This window comes from Acromyrmex echinatior, chromosome 17 (genome assembly GCF_024713525.1).
Source record: "Acromyrmex echinatior isolate Ae372 chromosome 17, ASM2471352v2, whole genome shotgun sequence".
Lineage (NCBI taxonomy): Eukaryota > Metazoa > Arthropoda > Insecta > Hymenoptera > Formicidae > Acromyrmex > Acromyrmex echinatior.
Genome location: NC_141868.1, coordinates 1,141,614 through 1,159,713, shown reverse-complemented (window position 1 = coordinate 1,159,713; position 18,100 = coordinate 1,141,614). Strand labels below are relative to the sequence as shown.

Sequence of the window (18,100 nt, the reverse complement as noted above, 5' to 3'; positions counted from 1 at the left end):
TTCGAAAAGTGGCCGCGTTCATTAAGCGTAAAACAAACAATTCTGTTGAAATTCAATGATCTTGTTTATTCTCGCAAAAGTTACCCACCATATTTGAAAAAATCAAAATTATTGTTTGATTAGCGTTTCTTTTATTTCTTTTTCTGCTGATTCCCAGTCAGAAATGATAATGGAATCGACATCGAATCGACGTCGATTTCATTATTATTTTTGACTGGGAATTGTCTCCTAACTTTTCGAACGTCCGAGAGAAGCTCCACTCGGAAATACGATATTGTGGATAAGTATTGAGGAAAATATCCCCAACACTTCTGTCTTCAAATTACGGCTCATTTCATTCTGAACAAATTAGGAAATAAATTTCATAACGCCATTCTCAAGCAATTTAATTTCACGGATGTAAAGCTGAAAGGGTTAATCAGCGGAGAAAATTAACGGACGATTTTTTTGCAATAAGAAGATTTGGACAAAGTTGGCGAGCTCCAAGGAGACCCATCGATTTTACAATCTATCTCCCCCCCTTGAGCAGACTATCATCTCCCTTCTCTCTCTCTCTCTCTCTCTCTCTCTCTCTCTCTTCTTTCTCCTGATAACCCGACATCCTCCAGCGGAAAACGAGGGGTTGGGGGAGGAGAAGTAGGATTCTTTTCTTTTTCTTAAAATGTAGGTACGTCGCTGATTCGCAGTTAATGAAGCGAGAATGAACACCGACAGGAGAAAAAAGACACGTTTTGTAGAAATAGGGTACGTGCGTCTGTGAATTTTTCGCGACGGTCGAGATAGGATTTTTTTTTGCAACTCGGGCAAGCGAAAATCTCGCGCATAAATGGCCCGATCAGGTTGAAGTTATGTACCGAGAAGTGCGCCCGCGCCGCACTTTTCCCGCTGCTGCAGTTGCGATTCTTTCTTACGTTAGCGTACCGGAGATTAGACAATTCATTTACCGAATTACTTAAATAAAAATCTCATTAAAAGAGATACGAAGTTTGAATAAATTATTATAAAATTAATGATTAATGAACAAGTGTTAATTAATTAAATAAGATTTAAAAAGTAATATTTAAAACAGATTTATTATTTGCCGTTATTTAATAAAAATTATATTTTTAATCAATAATCGATTATATCAATACACACCACCGCATTACTATTAATTTATGTAATAAATATGGTGAGAGAGAGAAAGAGAGAGAGAGAGAGAGAGAGAGAGAGAGAGAGAGAGAGAGAGTTTCTTCAATTTTTAATAAAGTTTGACTTATTTTCTCGAAAGATACTTAAAAGAAAAAGTTAATGCGATGAATCATTGAAGACACATGTTCTTGATAGCAATAAATTTAATGATGACAATTCTCTTGTGCAAAAAATTGATTGTTTACAATATTGTATTTTTTTATATTTGATATTAAATATATGTGATTGCTATTAAATATATATTGATTTATTTAATAAATGCACATAAAATATAATAAATTATAATTGTAGTATTAATATAAAATATATATTTTTTTAAATAAAAAAATTTATATGGTACAGTATATATTTATATAAAATAAATATACAAATATTTTTTATAATATTAACTCATAAATTCCATTTTCTTTTTTTTTAACAATTTGTATATATATTTGTAGTAGTTATCAATTTTCTAAAACCAAAGCAACAACTTCTAAACTATTAATGCAGGACTTTTCTTTATTTTTCTCTTTCTTTATTAAAATTAATTATTCTCGTAATAAAATAAATTCCGATGTTTTTCTTATCGAGTTGTCTACTTAATATCTTATATCCTCTGTTACAGCCTTTCCATTACCGCCGCCTTGTAGTTACGTGAGGTACAGTAGCCTGGAAGACGTGAAGCCGAAGGAGTTGGGTTTCCCTCAATTAGAATTCACGCCCACGGTCGTCTCAAAAATACGGTAAGACTGCTCTGCTTGCCCTGTTCATTCTTATAATCACGCCATTGTTAACTCACTATTAAAAGGGAGGCGAATGCGCCCTGCAAGCTGTCAAGACGGCTTCTTAAAGGGTCTGAATTTAATTATCCTGGGTCGGTAACCTTCCCACTCCTCCTCTTTTCCCACCGGAATGGAGTGCCGCCCGAACAGCAAGCGAATCTCCTAATTAGCGATGCGGTAGCTGCCTTTTGCACGCACAGGGAAAATTTGCGTCGCAAACACGGAAGGGTGGTCCGGCGTAAAGGGCGAACTCGTTTCAGTGCAACGGAGGCGGCAGCGTCCTATTTTGCTTACAGCGCAAACTAATTACGTTCGGTAATCGAACGCGCGATCGAATCACAGTCAATCAGAAAATTCCGCGTCTGAAATCCGCGACGTCGAGACAGAGTAATGGGGCGTAAAATAAAATTGACTTATTAATAATAGAACAGGATTTTTTTTTTAAAGAAATAAGAATAAGAGAAGATAAAACTAAAAGAAAGAAAAGAGAAGAAGAGAGAGAGAGAGAGAGAGAGAGAAGAAGAAGAAGAAGAAAAGAGGAAAAATAAATAGAAATAGTATTTATTTGAGTGCTGTAGGATATCTCTTCAAGCGTTAAAATTATTATTACATTTATAACAAGCAAAAGTCAGTATAAGTAGGAAACTGAATGTCGGTGCATGTAAAGTATTGTATAATATACGGGATAGAAAAACAAAAAGAAAATTCAATTATAATAAAAAATAAGATAGAGATGATGACAAACAAAATTTATATAATAAAATAAGGTTAAATAAACATGATTTAAAATAAAATAAATCTGAAATTACAAAGATAAAAATACAAATATTTACAAAAATACAAAAGAAAAGATATGATTTATGCTTAAAATTAAACGAGAGAAGTAATATTAAGTATAACAGATAAAATACTTATTATTCCTTGCTTTAATAGCGTTGCATCTGAAAGATGTTTTTAAAAATTTAGGACTGATAGAATGTTGTTAGTTGTTTTTATTGCGCATGAAGTTTTATTTTTCTTAAACTTGAGCACATCGTACAGAACATTAGCCCCTTTTGCACTGCAATATTAAATATTTTAAGCATCTTGCTATCTTAATAATTAATTGCAAAATAGGACATTTGTAGATACTTTAGCAAAAATTTTGAATGCAGGTAAACATTCCTTCCTGTTGAAATATTGCTTTCATGTATCGTGTGTATCTACAGAGATACTGTATATAACCTAACCTTTATATTAATTCGTATTGCAAATAACTTCGGTATTGTGGCGGTTAAGTTTGACTCCGTGTTAATCATGGACTTGGATGGCATTAAAGAGTCGTGGTTAACCAATGTAACGTCTTTATTTAGTACATTACAATTATATACGATCCACGTGTGTCAGAAGTCGATAAACGAATGTGCTTTCATCTCGCGATCAACAGTCTGACTTCTCTCATGGAAAAAAGATTGTTTATCTTCAAACGTTCAAGAGAGAGTTTCAATTTTAAAGATTTAAATGTACACGATCCTTCGGTTTGATTTATCTTAAATCCTATAGTGTAGAGATGACTTAAATATTTTATGTACATATCGTGTAAGCAATGCAAAACATCATTATATTATTATTTTTATTACATTAATGTTATCATTATGTTATAACTATTTTTAACAAAATCTGGGAACAACTGGTACAATTTGCAAATATTTGCCATTAACTTTGAGTATCAATTTTGAAATACTGATTACATAGCAAAAGAAGGGCCCAGCGGGAAGAATGAAGGTAGAGAATAGAGCAATGGATAAAATTGGCAAACAAGCACTGGATGCAGCGCGAACTAGAAAAATCATATTGACTGGTCAAGTAATTCAGAACGTACGAACCTCTGTGCTACCTAAATTATTTAAACAGGAATTCAGTCGACCGCAAGGATGCACATTTAATCAAAGGGCGATTGCGCTATTTCGGTGGTGAGTTTTGGAAATTCTCGAGGTATTTCATGGATTCGCGGGAATTCGTAGAGACACCTACAAAGATTAGTAATAACTTACAAAGGTTCAAGATGTCGTTCGAGATTTCTGGAAATATGTACGACGATCAACATTTGAACGCGCGTAAAATCAAAAATTGAATTAACATTTTTGTCAGATCGAACATTAACCGAGGTTTTTACTTAAAAAAAAAAACGTCTGCGTTTTAATATGACTCAAATAAGATACAAAGTTAGACGATCTCACATAAATTAGAATGATTCGGTTACTTCTGCGCCAGAACTCGCAAGAATCGATCTCTGAATGTTACTCAATTTGTTGTTCTGTTTAAGAACAGCGTAAATTTAATCACTCACATCATATTCTTCATACTTTAGATCTAAGGATTTCTGAAGGTACAGCATGGCATGAAGAAAATTTAAATATGTAAAAGATAAGTTTAATGAAAGTCATCCGCAATCTGAGTCCTTTTTGGCATAAGCGACATTTTATTTACTGCCATTATGGATTAAATTTAAATTTTTATTAAATGAAGATTTTAACATTTAAGTTAAGAAAATATTTCGTAATAGAGATGTTGAAAGTAATCCTGAATTTTTTGAAAGTCTAAAGTAGTAAAAAGACTTACGCTTTATAGTAATCTAAAATTAAAATTATATCAGAAGAATTAATTACTATAGATATCATTTCGAGTCAAGAAGTTTTCATTGAAGCAAAGAGTGTATATACATCTCTTTTTTTTATTAGATCCTATTAATAGTTTGATAGAGCGTCAGTCTAGATCGTATTCAATTTATGTTAGATCGTGGTTTAATAAGACTCCCAATTTCGCTTGAAAATGACATTTTAGATCCAAGGTAAAGCTACAAAACACGAAGACACTTTAGTCGATCTTCGATATTCCGCCATCGTAGCGACGAGTATTACAGAGAAGAGGTAGTAGTATCTGAAGCAGTATCGGGTCGTACACACTCATGCACGGTTCGCCCTGGCACAAAGGAACGTGTCCTGTATGACGTGCCAAGGCTTCGAATGATCTCTGTCTTTCTCCCTCCATTTTCCTTCCTCCTTTTCCTTCCACTCCTCTCTCTCTCTCTCTCTCTCTCTCTCTCTCTGGTTCTCTCTTTTGCTTCTACCTATGTTTCCTCATCCGTGCATCGCGTAGATAGAGCAACAATAATTTAGTTATTGAGACTCTATCGATAACGTTGTGGCCAGGACAGCCATTGATGTGGCTTGATTAACGAAAATTCTCCTTAGTCGGCAACGACATGTCTTCTGTGTGTATGTGCGAGCCCAGCCGATGTTTACGCGAACATTCCTGAACGCCAAGGGCTAAATTAATCGGCGCGATGCGGCTGGTAATTGAAGGACCACCAGGGGAAATGGTATCCTCCGCTTCATGAAGACTAATTATTACAGAGAGAAGGAAAAGGTCTCTTGGTTTGCTTTAATTTTAGATAGTAGATAATTTTCACGGAATAGTTAATGTCGCAAGTGCCAAATTTATTTGAGACATTATAAAATATCAATATTTTATTGTTACTATTATCTTCAATTTGCTGTACGGAGTTAATGAAAACTTTCTGCTGTTTTTTTTTTATAATCGATTGTATATTTGTGCGAAATATATTAAAACACGTCAATTTTAAAAGAGAATGTATAATTATGATAAATTCAATCACACTACTTTATTCACTTGTGTGATCAGGATAGATCTTTAAAAAACTTTAAATGACAATTGGAGTCAAATAACACATCATTTTAAAAGTTTTATCATTCTTTATATAACTATTATTTTGTTTCTTTAATTAGGTGAATATTTTTTTCAGAAATCATATATTTGAATGTTATAAGCATAGACGTTATAAAATAAAAATTAGTAACTTACGGAAAAATATGTTTTAATAAATGTTCGAAATTTATTTTTATGAAAGGTCAAATTATCTTCTACAAAGTTATATAAATAAATCTGAATTTAAATTTATTGCACATATTGGAAATATTTCTAGTGTTATTCTATGACACTTATTTACTATTTGCTGAAGAAGATTTAGTTGAGCGGCTTACAAAGTCGTCTGATTTTTCTCTATTAATTTTTTTTCTTTGAGAATACCTATTTGAAAAATAAAATTTGTGTCGCTGAACACATACAAAATCTATGTCAAAAGATAGAGTGCCATGGAATTACGCTGGAAATGTCCGCAACAACTTTAAGCTGAATTTTTATTATTACATGGAGGTTGGTGGAAAACATTTTAAACATTTAGCGAAATAAATTTTTCTGTAAATTGCGAATTTTCAGCTTTTACTACCTAAAAACTTTCAAACATGATTTCTCAAAAAAACATTCATCTAAATTTTAAGAACAAAACACATTTTGTAAAGAGAATTAAAAGACTTTTTGAGGTTATGCCAAACTATATCAAACTATGCCAAACTATTAAAAATTGAGAATTGCGAATTCGATCAGTCAGAACGATTAAAATTCAAATTATCTTATCAACTTCTAATCTTCAATTCACAATTTTCAGTCTTCAATTTGTAATTTGATGCAGAATTAAAATAATGTGACACTTAAATGTTATCATTCAAAATTTTTTGATAGATATTCTAATCAAGAGAATAAAACCATACAGTTTGATCTATCACAGTTATATATTCCTTTTGAAAACAAAGTTGACGTATTTTTCAGTATATTTCAAACAAATTAGAAAACGGAGTAAAAAGTTTTTGTTGACTTACTCTGTAGAAATAAATTCATAGAATTTTCTAATCATGAAAAAGAACGGCATTCTATAAATATTTCTTCTCATATTTTTGGCAATCTTTTAAAAAAAAGGAATTGAAAAAAGGATTTCAATATCTTCAATAAACCAAAGAATTCCGCAAATCTTATATTGTCTTTCAGACAGTTTTACAGATCTTTGAGAACGCTTCGAAAAGTTTAGATGTCTTAAAGAATTTTCAGAAAGAATTTAAGAGGCTTATGAAAAATTCAAATAATTTTCGAAAGAAGAAACGATCGAATCTTCTCTGTTTCTTGAGCATTCTGGCACAGCTGGAGATTCTTATATTCTCGAAGAATCCCGTGGGAAATATTGTTGGGCGTCTCCGGAGATTTTTATAGAGCGGACGACGAGCGGAATGCCGTACAACTGTCTCGCAGAAAATAATCTCGCGGGTTCGCCCTACATGAGTTCAAGCGTCGAGTAAACGTCGGGAGTTTGCCGAATTGGGGAGATTTCACCACCGGGAGCGGCCATTTCAAACGACAATCACATTAGTACGGGCTGTGGAGCAACTGATTACTGTGGACTTCTCATTCGCTCTTTGATAGTTCTGAGCGCCAAGTTTCGGCCGCGAAGCTCCGTCAAAGCCACCGGAACTCCGCGTAAACTCATTCATTCCAGCCACAAAACTTCCCCTTGGAACAGTCGCTGTCGCCGTGCCAAATCGTCGTGCTGAAAAACTGCCGATTGCTGTGTCGCGGACACAGAACGTCGATAACTAGAAATCGACAGGCTGATTGTGTGTGTCTGAAGATTAGCTTAAAAGTTTAGTTTTAGTGCATAAACACAATAGGTATAATAAGAAAGCTTTAAGAAATCGATCAATCGCAGTATGAGAAGAATGCTTGATTATGATTGGTCCCTTAAGGCTTGCTAATCTATTGTGTTTGCGAGGTTAAGTATGGAACGGACGATAATGATTCACGAAGATTATGTGCTCCTTTATTTTGAAATTAAATGGCAACGGTCCTTTAATTTCTGCTTCAAATTAATAATTCAAGATGAAAGAAGAATCATAAAAGTTTTATAAACTAATTTTATAAATAGATTCTAACTAAAAATAACTGCACAAGTTAATGTAGAGGCAAAATGTACATATTTACATTTTCATGTTGTACAAAAAATTGGAATCTTTCCTTGAATTTTCTCGGCTACAATGACTTTCTCTTTGTTTAACAATGGCAATGATAAAAAATAAGGAAGAATAGAAATTTCAGCTGAGTACTGTTTCCGGAAACGTATAATTCTAATTCCTCAAGTAGCAATTCATTCCATCCCCGAAGGAACGATAAAGGACGAGAGTCGGACGAAGGCTAGACATTTAAATTAAGTGGCTTCCTTCGAAATTAGATCAGGGAAAATGTTCACCGCACGTGTTTTTCGTCGTCAAGCCTTGACCAGAATACTTCATTCGAATCGATAATTAAAATCTATGTTTGAATAATAAGATCGAATAATAAGATTATAATTGGATCATATATGATTTTGAAAAATAAATCGAAGAAAGAGATTTTAAACTAGAATGGAATAATTTTTGCATGTTGTGTGTGTATAAATAATAAATATGTATATACATGTTTAAAATTGGTTTTAAATATAAACAAAGAGATAAATATTGGGTCGGGGAAAAAGTTTCTTCGTATTTTTAATTTAAAATTGTATATGCAATATCTTCGTCAAAAATGAACGAAATTTTAATTTAAAAAAAGGGTTTTAAAGTTTGAAATCTCTACTTTCAAAAGATTACTATATTTTTTGAGTTTCTGTAATTTTTAAATTTAAAAAACTACGAGCTGAAAAAGACGAAAAATTTTTTTTTCACTTTGGGGGTTTCTCACGTGCTCAAAAAAAAATTTACAAAAATTTTCGACTACGTATCGTAAAAGCTTTGCCTACAAAATTATTTTTTAAAAATGTTCCTATAATTTTTTAGTCCTGAGTTATTCGCGAGTTAAGCAAAGGAGCATTCTCACTTTGATTGCTCATAACTCCGATAAAAATCATCATCGCAATTTAAAAAACAGATTTTTAAAACTGAAACTTTGCTCTAATGAATGATGTAATTGTAACGAAAATTACGCAACAAATGAAAAAATTTTGCAAACAAATTTTTTTAAATATGAAGAAACTTTATTCCCGACCCAATATTTTGAATTAACTTTTAACAAATTATTTAATACTTACAAGAATTTACTCCAAAAATTCTTCATTTTAAAAAAAAATCTTTCTTTTTCTATGTATTATTTAGAATTTATATTTTAGCTTTAAATATTAATTAGTAAAATTTATAATTCAGATAAATAATAAATACACATTACGCAGATGATTCATTCAGAGCTAATAAGTACGTATCAATAACTTTTAATTTCAACTCCAAATACTATAATTTTTCTGATTTGTACAAATAAATAGAAAATAAATTTATTTGTTATGGATTCTTTTTATCCTTCTATTTGATTTTACTTTTTATTGTGATTAATATCTGCGAGATTTTTCCAATAATAAAAATGATATGCTTGGTAGATATTGGCGAACTGTTAACTCGAATTTATTTACAAAATGTGAGAGAGATCGTCAATATTTGTTATTAGCAATTATACGTAGATTTCAAGGAAATATTCCTCTTCGTGCCTTCCAGCAGTTTACAATATATATCGTGTTATACATGTAGAAGCTGTGTACCTTCGATGAAGTTGGAATATTCGGAAATCTTCACATTTTTCGGTATAATTAAATTTATGTTTTATTATTTTTATATCCTTTATAAGTACTAGAAAGGAATTTCCTCGTAGCAATATATATCGAGTTCTGAAGAATATTTAAACAGTATCCTTTTCTTCTTATGATATTAATAATATTAAGTAATAATTATTTAACGTTTTAAAATTTTTATTTAAAGTACCTGTTCATTCACCAATAATACTTCAGATTGATAAGAGAAAATGCACAATAAAAATTATTGTAAAATGAATTAATATGACAATATGTTTCAATAAAACAACATCAGCAATACATAAAACAGATTTGTGTAAAATATAAAGAACTAAATAATCACATATAATATTTGGAAATTAATTATAATGATAAAAAAAGAAATAAGCTATGTTTACAGATATGAAAAATCATTAAATTAATAAGATTAATAAATATAAGAATAAATATAACGTAATTTCTTTTAAATAAGAAGATAGTTTTCAATATATTTTATATCTAAATTCAATATATTTTATATTCTAAAAATAATTAACTTTTTCTCAGAAATTTTAAGCAAAGTGTACATTTTTTAAATATTTTTTCTGAATGAATTTAATTTTATTAAAAATATATCATAATTATTATGTGGTTCTTGATTATTAAGGTTTTACAAATCAAATTAAATTTTAGTTCAATTTTGTACATATATAACGTTTCAATGGATTGATCGGTTCACACGATTAAATGTGGATACTTGTGCTTTCTATAATGCGCTTTCTATAACGTATAAGATAATTTTAGTCAAGACGCAAATCGATGCAAATCACCCTTGTTTCGCTCACGCTACATTTATTCGCTATTAGTGATACATGATTTAGCTTGGTCCTTCGCTGACCTTTTCCGGTCTATGAATTCTCCCATCGTTTCTTCCGCGCTATCGTTCATAATTCGCAACGATATCATTATCACGCACGTTGATGTTCTAAAATGAAGGAAACTGAAGCTTGTTGGTATAAGAGACAAGTATTGACATTGCGTTCCATTTATGTATTTGTGAAAGCCTGCCCATAAGAAATATCCTACTATCTTTCACTGCTTCTGTCAATATTGACCTATTTTATCCAAGATATGAAGTAAAATAGGCAATTTTAGTCTAAGTAATAAAATCTTTTTTATACGTATTTTTATTTTCCTTAATGTGCTAGATCATTTGCAAACGTTAATTTTAAGTTAAACTAATGGGAAAATGTTGAAAATTACGATCAAATATCAGATTTCGAAATTGTTCTACTTTTACAATTTTCAACACACTCCTATCAGATCAGTTTGAAATAAATATTTGCAAATGATTCAGCACATCAAAAGAGAAAAATATACATAAAAAAAATAACCGGTAACTTCACCCATCCTCCTTTAATAAAGAACAGTATATAAATATGTATATTTGTGACATAATCTTTCTCCTAACAACTTATCTCAAATTAATTTGAAATTTGTCTTTTAAAGCTTCATTACTTGAAATAATAAATTACATTGTTTAACAAACAAATGGCTCTTTTCAAACACAAAAATAAGGATAACAGTTTCCTGTAGTTTTTTGAGTGCTGAATATGATCTCGTTTATCAAGTTGCTCTATCAGTTTACAGTTTGGAGAAATTTGCGGTTCAAGTTACAAAAAAGAATTATTTTGGTGTACGTTGGCAACTAGGAGACGTGAATGATGTTGAAGAAGTTTCATTGCAATAAAAATTAAATATCTCGTTAGGACTTTCAGTTCCTCAAAAAGAATTTATTGTGATGATTATAGTTAAAAGTATATTTATAATATAATTGATATAAAGTCTGTTTTATTAAAGTTGCGACTTTAATATTATGATACTGATAAACTCTTACATGTATTAATCGTAATATTTTTTAAATCAACATAACCTTTTTTTGCAACTTTAACCGCAAATTTTTTAAAATTGTAAATGTTATAGAAAAATTTTATAAATAAAATCATATTCAACGCTTAAAGGTACAGAAAACAATTATTTTCAACCTTGTGTATTTTTTTATTAACATAATTATCATTATGTAGGAAGTATTAAATCATTCTCTTACTTCAAAAATGACAGAAAGTAACTTAATAACGTGATTCTCCATTACATAAAGGAGTTAAGTAAATATTGTCTTATCAATGATCATAAAAGTAAATTAGCTTAATAAAACATTCCAAATTAATAAAAGTTCATTAAAAAATATTAAAATCGTCACAACTTAAACAAGTGGTTCTTAAAAAAAATTGTCAAAGTTGTTACAAGTAAAATAGTGTGGTTTTCTTAAAAGGACTATTGAACAAAAATAACATTTGATCATTAATAATATATTTTTTGTCATATTTTTTAATTAATTAAAATTTTTTTGTCAAGTGCGTCTTGAAAAATATTATATTTTTCCTTTTTTCTGGGAAACTTAATTTTTCAAGTTACATCACTTTGGAAGTAGAGATAGCGATATGTTCTTCTTGCGAGACAATTGAGTTCGGTTTATAGTTTGGTTAAAATATTGATACTACAAGTTTGAAAGTTTAGCTTCTTAGATTTACTGACAATAAAAAGTTTAACTCGGTTTCAAGTTTGAGTTCGAGATCGATCAGTACCGGCATGTTCTCTCGAAAACCGAGAAAAGCGTACTGCGAGGACGCAGTTAAAGGCGCCTCTTGCAGTACGCTTTTCTCGATTCACGCGGAACGCTCGCACGTACATCGGAATTGCAAATGCTATCAGCGGGATAAAAATTGGCTGTCATCTGACGTGAAACGAAAAGAGGAAAAAGAGTGGCAGTTCGTCGTCTGGAAAAAGGTGTAGAGGATGGATGAAGGGGAAGGCAGAGGGTGATCGCGGGCGCAGAGCGCCCAGTTGAAATTAATTCCATAGCGCTCTCTCAAATATTTCAAATTTTGAAAAAGGCACGTGTCGTACCGTCGGATACGGGATCGATCCTTGGCGATTACTCCTCGATCGAAGTTCCCTTCGGCATCGTAACGAACTGTTAGAAATGCATCAGAACGCAACGACAATTTACTCGGATAAATGCGTAATAGCTACAGTATCCGGAGAAGAGTGTTTTAAATTCCTGTTCGTGGATGTTGCATATATGCGGAGTTTTTTTTTAAATAATAATTTTTCTTTCAAACGCACACGATACTCTTGTGTGACAGGCTGTGAAAGCTGTTAAATATTTAAATTAATCCTTTTACACGCGCGCATCCGATGCGGTTACCGCGCCAGTCCTTTTCGAAAGCCCGCAATAAATAACTCGACAGCCCTCCCTCCCCCCTTTCCGTTGCAAAACTAATTTCGCGCTGGGACTCAGGTGGATCACGACAAACCGCGCGCAACTTTCGGCTTAAATAATTTCTGTTTCATAATAAAAAGCACTATTCGGATTTAAAACTACCGAATTAAACGAACGTGTAAATGACTTTTTTTTATTGTATTTGATACATCGAACCATTTCGCTGTAGAATGTTTCGTATTTATTGTAAAATTTTTTAATAATAATAATAATAACTTTATTGAGAACATGGATGACAATATAAAATAGCATACAAAGAAGTAGTAACTTCATGTTACAACTGTTACAAGTAATGAGCACGCAAAAAGTAAAGTTGCAGTTGAATCGCTGATATGAAGATGTCATATTTTGTTTAGAACAGTGCAGACTCAAGATTTGTAATTCTGGGCATTGGCTTGATGTCTATCGGCATTTACGCTTATGTTCTTCTTTTTTTTTAATAGAGATTGGAAGAAAAAGCATAAAAGCCAACGCATCGAATCGACGCAGAATTACAAATCTTGAACAGTACAGACTTAAAAAAAAGTCACGATTATGATACTAAAAGATTACGATACAAATCGTTGAATTTCTACGGATAATTGAAGATAATAAAGTCGTACGAAAGTCGATGAATCAGACAGAGATTCGCGAGATAGGCCTGATTGTAATTCTAATAATGCATTCGAGAAAGCACGTCGTTTTGATGCAACAGGTGACGCGATTCGAAATTGTCAGCGTTTCATTTGATGATAAAATCAGGCCACATAGGTTATACAATGCAAGCCGAGGAGCTTGTCTCATTCCTGAAATCAGTCTGCGATGCAATCAGACGTTTCAGCGCCGATACGCATCGGACCAGTTGCATCTCCACGTTGCACTAGCATCCTCTGACAAGAGTATCCTATTTTACAGAGCACTTTACGATTCTTTCTATCTTACGTTAACACTTTCATCATCGAAAAATGTAAAATATTATTAATAGAAAATCTTCAACAGAAGAGAGAGTTCAAATTGTAATTTAACTTAAGAATATTTACCTAGTTTTCTTATTGCGTATACGATCCTCTGGCGTGATTTTTACACGCCAATTAAAAGTGAGTATTATTCAATCCGTATTGTATTATATATATTGTGTACATTCAATACATATTGTTGAATGTTCTATGAGTTATTGATATTTATATTGAAGTTATGTATATAGGTTTACTCAAGATATTTTTAAAAATACTGAAATAAATAAATTACTGTATACAAATTCTCAATTAGCTACTAAAAACCACTGTGACTGAATTTTATTTTCTTAAGTATTTCAGAAATGATATAATAATAAAATAACAATATAAACTTTAAATATATTGCAAATATGTTTTGTCTTTTCCCAATTTTTGTAAGATAAACTTACTAAAACATAATAAATTTACTAAAACACAATTTTTTCTGCATAAGTTCAACCAGACGTACGCGGCGGATATTGCTTGCAATATGGGTCGCGTGCTGATTGGCTCAAAAATTGAACTAGTGCACAGTATCGAAAATTTACTATTAACTATTTACTTTTTACACAGGAATTTCCATATTTAATTAGATTTATTTTTGTCGGCCTAAATACATTTCATAATGCTTATATATTATTAGATTTTTAAATCTCGAATCAGAAATAAATATCATTATTTCTCTCTTTCTCCCCCTCCTCTCTCTCTCTCTCTCTCTCTCTCTCTCTCTCTCTCTCCGTAAAATATATAAATTAAACATCAATGGAAGGATTGGTATATTGCGATACTTGCGTAAAATTTCGGCGCCACATCATCCACTTTGTGAACAGTCGACTGTAAGATAAGATTTCAAGAAATTTATTGGATCGCAATGTCACTATTCGAGCTTTAAGGCTCTCATTTTCGCCGGCACGCTCCGAATCTTATCGAGTCGCGAGAAAAGATCGGGGATCTGTTAAAGGGATGGGGTGGCCAAAAGAAAATGTCCGACCTGTAAAATGCAGAGACGCGTTGGCACAACTCTCGTCCCCTCCTCCTTTATTTTCTCCTTCCTCGCGTCTTTAGACAATTTATCAGGGATTTCGGTTCGAATCCTGCGGGCTATCGTTTCGCGCGCGCACACGACCTATATTTTTTACAATTTTTTTCCTTCAAGCCGTTTTTCACACCGCGAGCCCGTGCGGGTTTTATCGAACTTATCCCGAAAATAACGCCATATAATTTACCGGACAGAATGGAGAGGAGGAAAATAAGCTACGGCTTATCGATCCCTCAAATCTTCAGCTATTAATATCTTTTTATGTTTTAATATTTCTCAAAACTATTTATTTATATCGTAACATCTCGATTTTTTCTGTTATAAGATTGTTAGATTATAGAAATATCAAATTAAATTTCCAATTTTCAAAATCACAGGATATCTAATTCTCTATATTCCTTCAATTAATAAGGTTGGAAATTTTCGAATTCTAGATTTTAGTTTGTAGAGCTTTATCTTATAGAATATTTTTCTTTTATCTTTTAATCTTTTTAGTAATAGAAGTTAAACATTATAAAAAATAATTTTATTAGAATTGGGAGATAAGTTATTTTCATATTTAAGAAATTCGGAAAGTTAGTACATGTCAATGATACCTAATCAAGTTATTATAATGTAAACCTCGCTAATGGTTAATGGTTCTGATCGTAAATTGGTTTTCTCGTAATACGGATTCACCGCAAACCTGTCAATAATTCATCGCAGATCATGAACATCATTTTACGTCGTATCTATGTCAAGGATGATGATTCAACTTCAAAAGAAAGACAATATCTAGAGTAAAATCACAAATTAATGAGTTTAAGGGGATCGTAAAGTCGTTTGTATTATTGATTAAATTATATAATCTTCGTATAACAATTCTTCTTTTCTCTCTTACTGATTTGAAAATCCTTTTTCAAAATTAAAATATACACATCAATACATCTCTGTGAAGTGGAATATATGCTGAGAACGACAAAAAATTTCGAAATTGAGATCTTTTTTACCATTTTTGTCCAATAATATATTGGCCCACTATTGTTGAATCATTATTGAATTAATATTGTTTCAACAATAGAGTCAATATTTGCCCAATAAAGATTATGCGTTTTGAGGGTTTTCTCCGTGTCCAGATTCATTCTTGGAATACCAACGTTTCGTGAACCTTGCTATCCACTTCATCAGGGTGAAGAGCAACCTGGCCAGTATCAGACTGCTCCTCGCCCTGATGAAGTGGACTGCAAGGTTCACGAAACGGTGGCATTCCAAGAATGGACACGGAGAAAATCCGCGAAATGCATAATCTTTATATAGAAAGCATCCATAGAAGCCTCAAAAATATTATTGTTGAACCAATATTGGGTGTACAATTCTTACTCGATATTTAATATTGGCTGTACATTTTCCAATATTTTGCTAATATTATGAAATAATGTACAGCCAATATTACACATAATTGATTGAAAATTTACTTGTATATGTGGTATTCGAATCTTGTACTTTTAGACTATGAATCTCCTGCGTTATGTGTTACACCATTTCTTCGATGATAAATGTGTTACTTAATTGTACATTTATGTTATAATCATCCCCAATCTATTCCCAATGCAAAGCCAATATTATGTAATGATTGACATGCAATGTTGACTACACATTGGCATTTATTGTATAACCAATATTGACATTACATTGGGAAATATTGGTCAATATATCCCCAATATAATCAATGTTTAGTCAATCTTAGTAATGTGTCGATGACACATAAATCGTCTATGTGCAAGTGCTGTTTACAATATGACTAATCCGATTTTTTTTTAAGAATCCTCTAATGACATTTGCTGAAAAGACCTCTGAATACACACACACACATACACGCGCACACACACACACACACACATATATATATATATATATATATATAGAAGCGGACTACAGTTAGGTGATCCAATAGTTTGTTAAGACTGTGAGATCCGAAAGCTTGATAAGCTGGATCCAGAAGTCTATGAAGCTCTAAAAATCTTGGTTTTCCGAGGGCTTCAAAATAACCCTTGAAGAGAAAACATCGTGCCACTTCGTGGCCGCCATTCAGCTTGGGGAATAACGAGAAGGGCGATTTCCAATCTTTGTGCCCGAAAATCTTCCTTTATCCTTTAGCCAGAATCACCGATGCGGCAAGAAAAAAGTATAAGAGATATAATCTCGTCCGGGAAAACTCCCCTGTTTCTTTTCTCCTCACCGTCGCCATCGGAGCCGAGAAGACAAGTTTTCTAGCCGGAGGATATAGTTTGGATTACAGGCAAAATACGTCGAAACTGAATCCCTTTATCTCGCACGTCCGGTTTTCTCTTTTCCTTTGAACGTCTCATCTTTTCTCGAAAACACTGCGATGAAACGTTCGTTCTATTTACTTGTTTTATTTACGAAAATGACAAAGTAGAATAAATCGAATCCTGACATCTCAAATTGTCACTCATATGTTAAATATATTGAGTGGAGCGCTTGGAGACCAGTACAGTTATGAATTCAGGCAACATTATATATTTTTATGTTTCTCTTTTTCTTATTCAAATTATCTGTTTTTTTTTATGTCTAGCTCTCTCTTTTTACCATTGTATTCATATGATCAACTATCTTTTTTTCCGTTTCTAATAAACTCTTTCTGAATTTTAATTATTTTATGATAAATTGACGAAAATAAAATCGATAAAAATAACTATCAAAAATATTATAATCAAACAGCGCAAGACTTGTACTACTACAGAAGGATTGTAGAATCTTGAAATTTCGTAGCTTTCATCCACTTTGCTGTTTTACCATCCTCTACCTTTCGCTGTTTTATTGTTTTAGTGCAAGAATAAACTCCCGTTAAGAAGATAAAGAGTTAGCCGGCTGTACAGAAAAAGACGCAAGAGAAACGTGACAAAGAATATTGCGGAAGAAATAGATTAGAGACTGCAATGGCATTTTGGTGACATAAACACGGTTGCCTTATAAGTTAAAAACACTTAATCCATTCGTGATGAAAAAGTATTCTCATAGGTTCAAGAATTTTATCTAAGAAAAAGAGAGAGAGAGAGAGAGAGAGAGAGAGAGAGAGAGAGAGAGAGAGAGAGAGAGAGGAAAAAGAAAGAAAGAGACCGTTTTAATTATTTTTATATTATCCTAAGGAAAGAGATAGAAAAATATTTCATTTGAGATAGAAAAATTATTTAATTTTTAAATCAAATTTTTTTTTCTAAATTGTGTGTGTAATACATCTAAAAGAAATACAATAATCTCGATTCACGTTGGTACATTTAAAAGAATCTCTTTTGTATCATTAGTTATAAATTTTACATAAAATTGTTAAAA

The 18,100-nt window shown here is 31.9% G+C and overlaps 1 protein-coding gene across 5 annotated transcripts in view; it reads left to right on the top strand.

Moving 5' to 3' along the window:
• Positions 1-18,100, top strand: part of LOC105152082 (uncharacterized) — a 124,040-nt gene that overhangs the window by 53,223 nt on the left and 52,717 nt on the right. For all 5 annotated transcript variants that reach the window (XM_011066147.2, XM_011066144.2, XM_087415227.1 and 2 more), the window contains exon 3: positions 1,799-1,916. In XM_011066147.2, the coding sequence (XP_011064449.1) occupies positions 1,799-1,916 (118 nt within the window). The remainder of the gene's footprint in view (positions 1-1,798; positions 1,917-18,100) is intronic.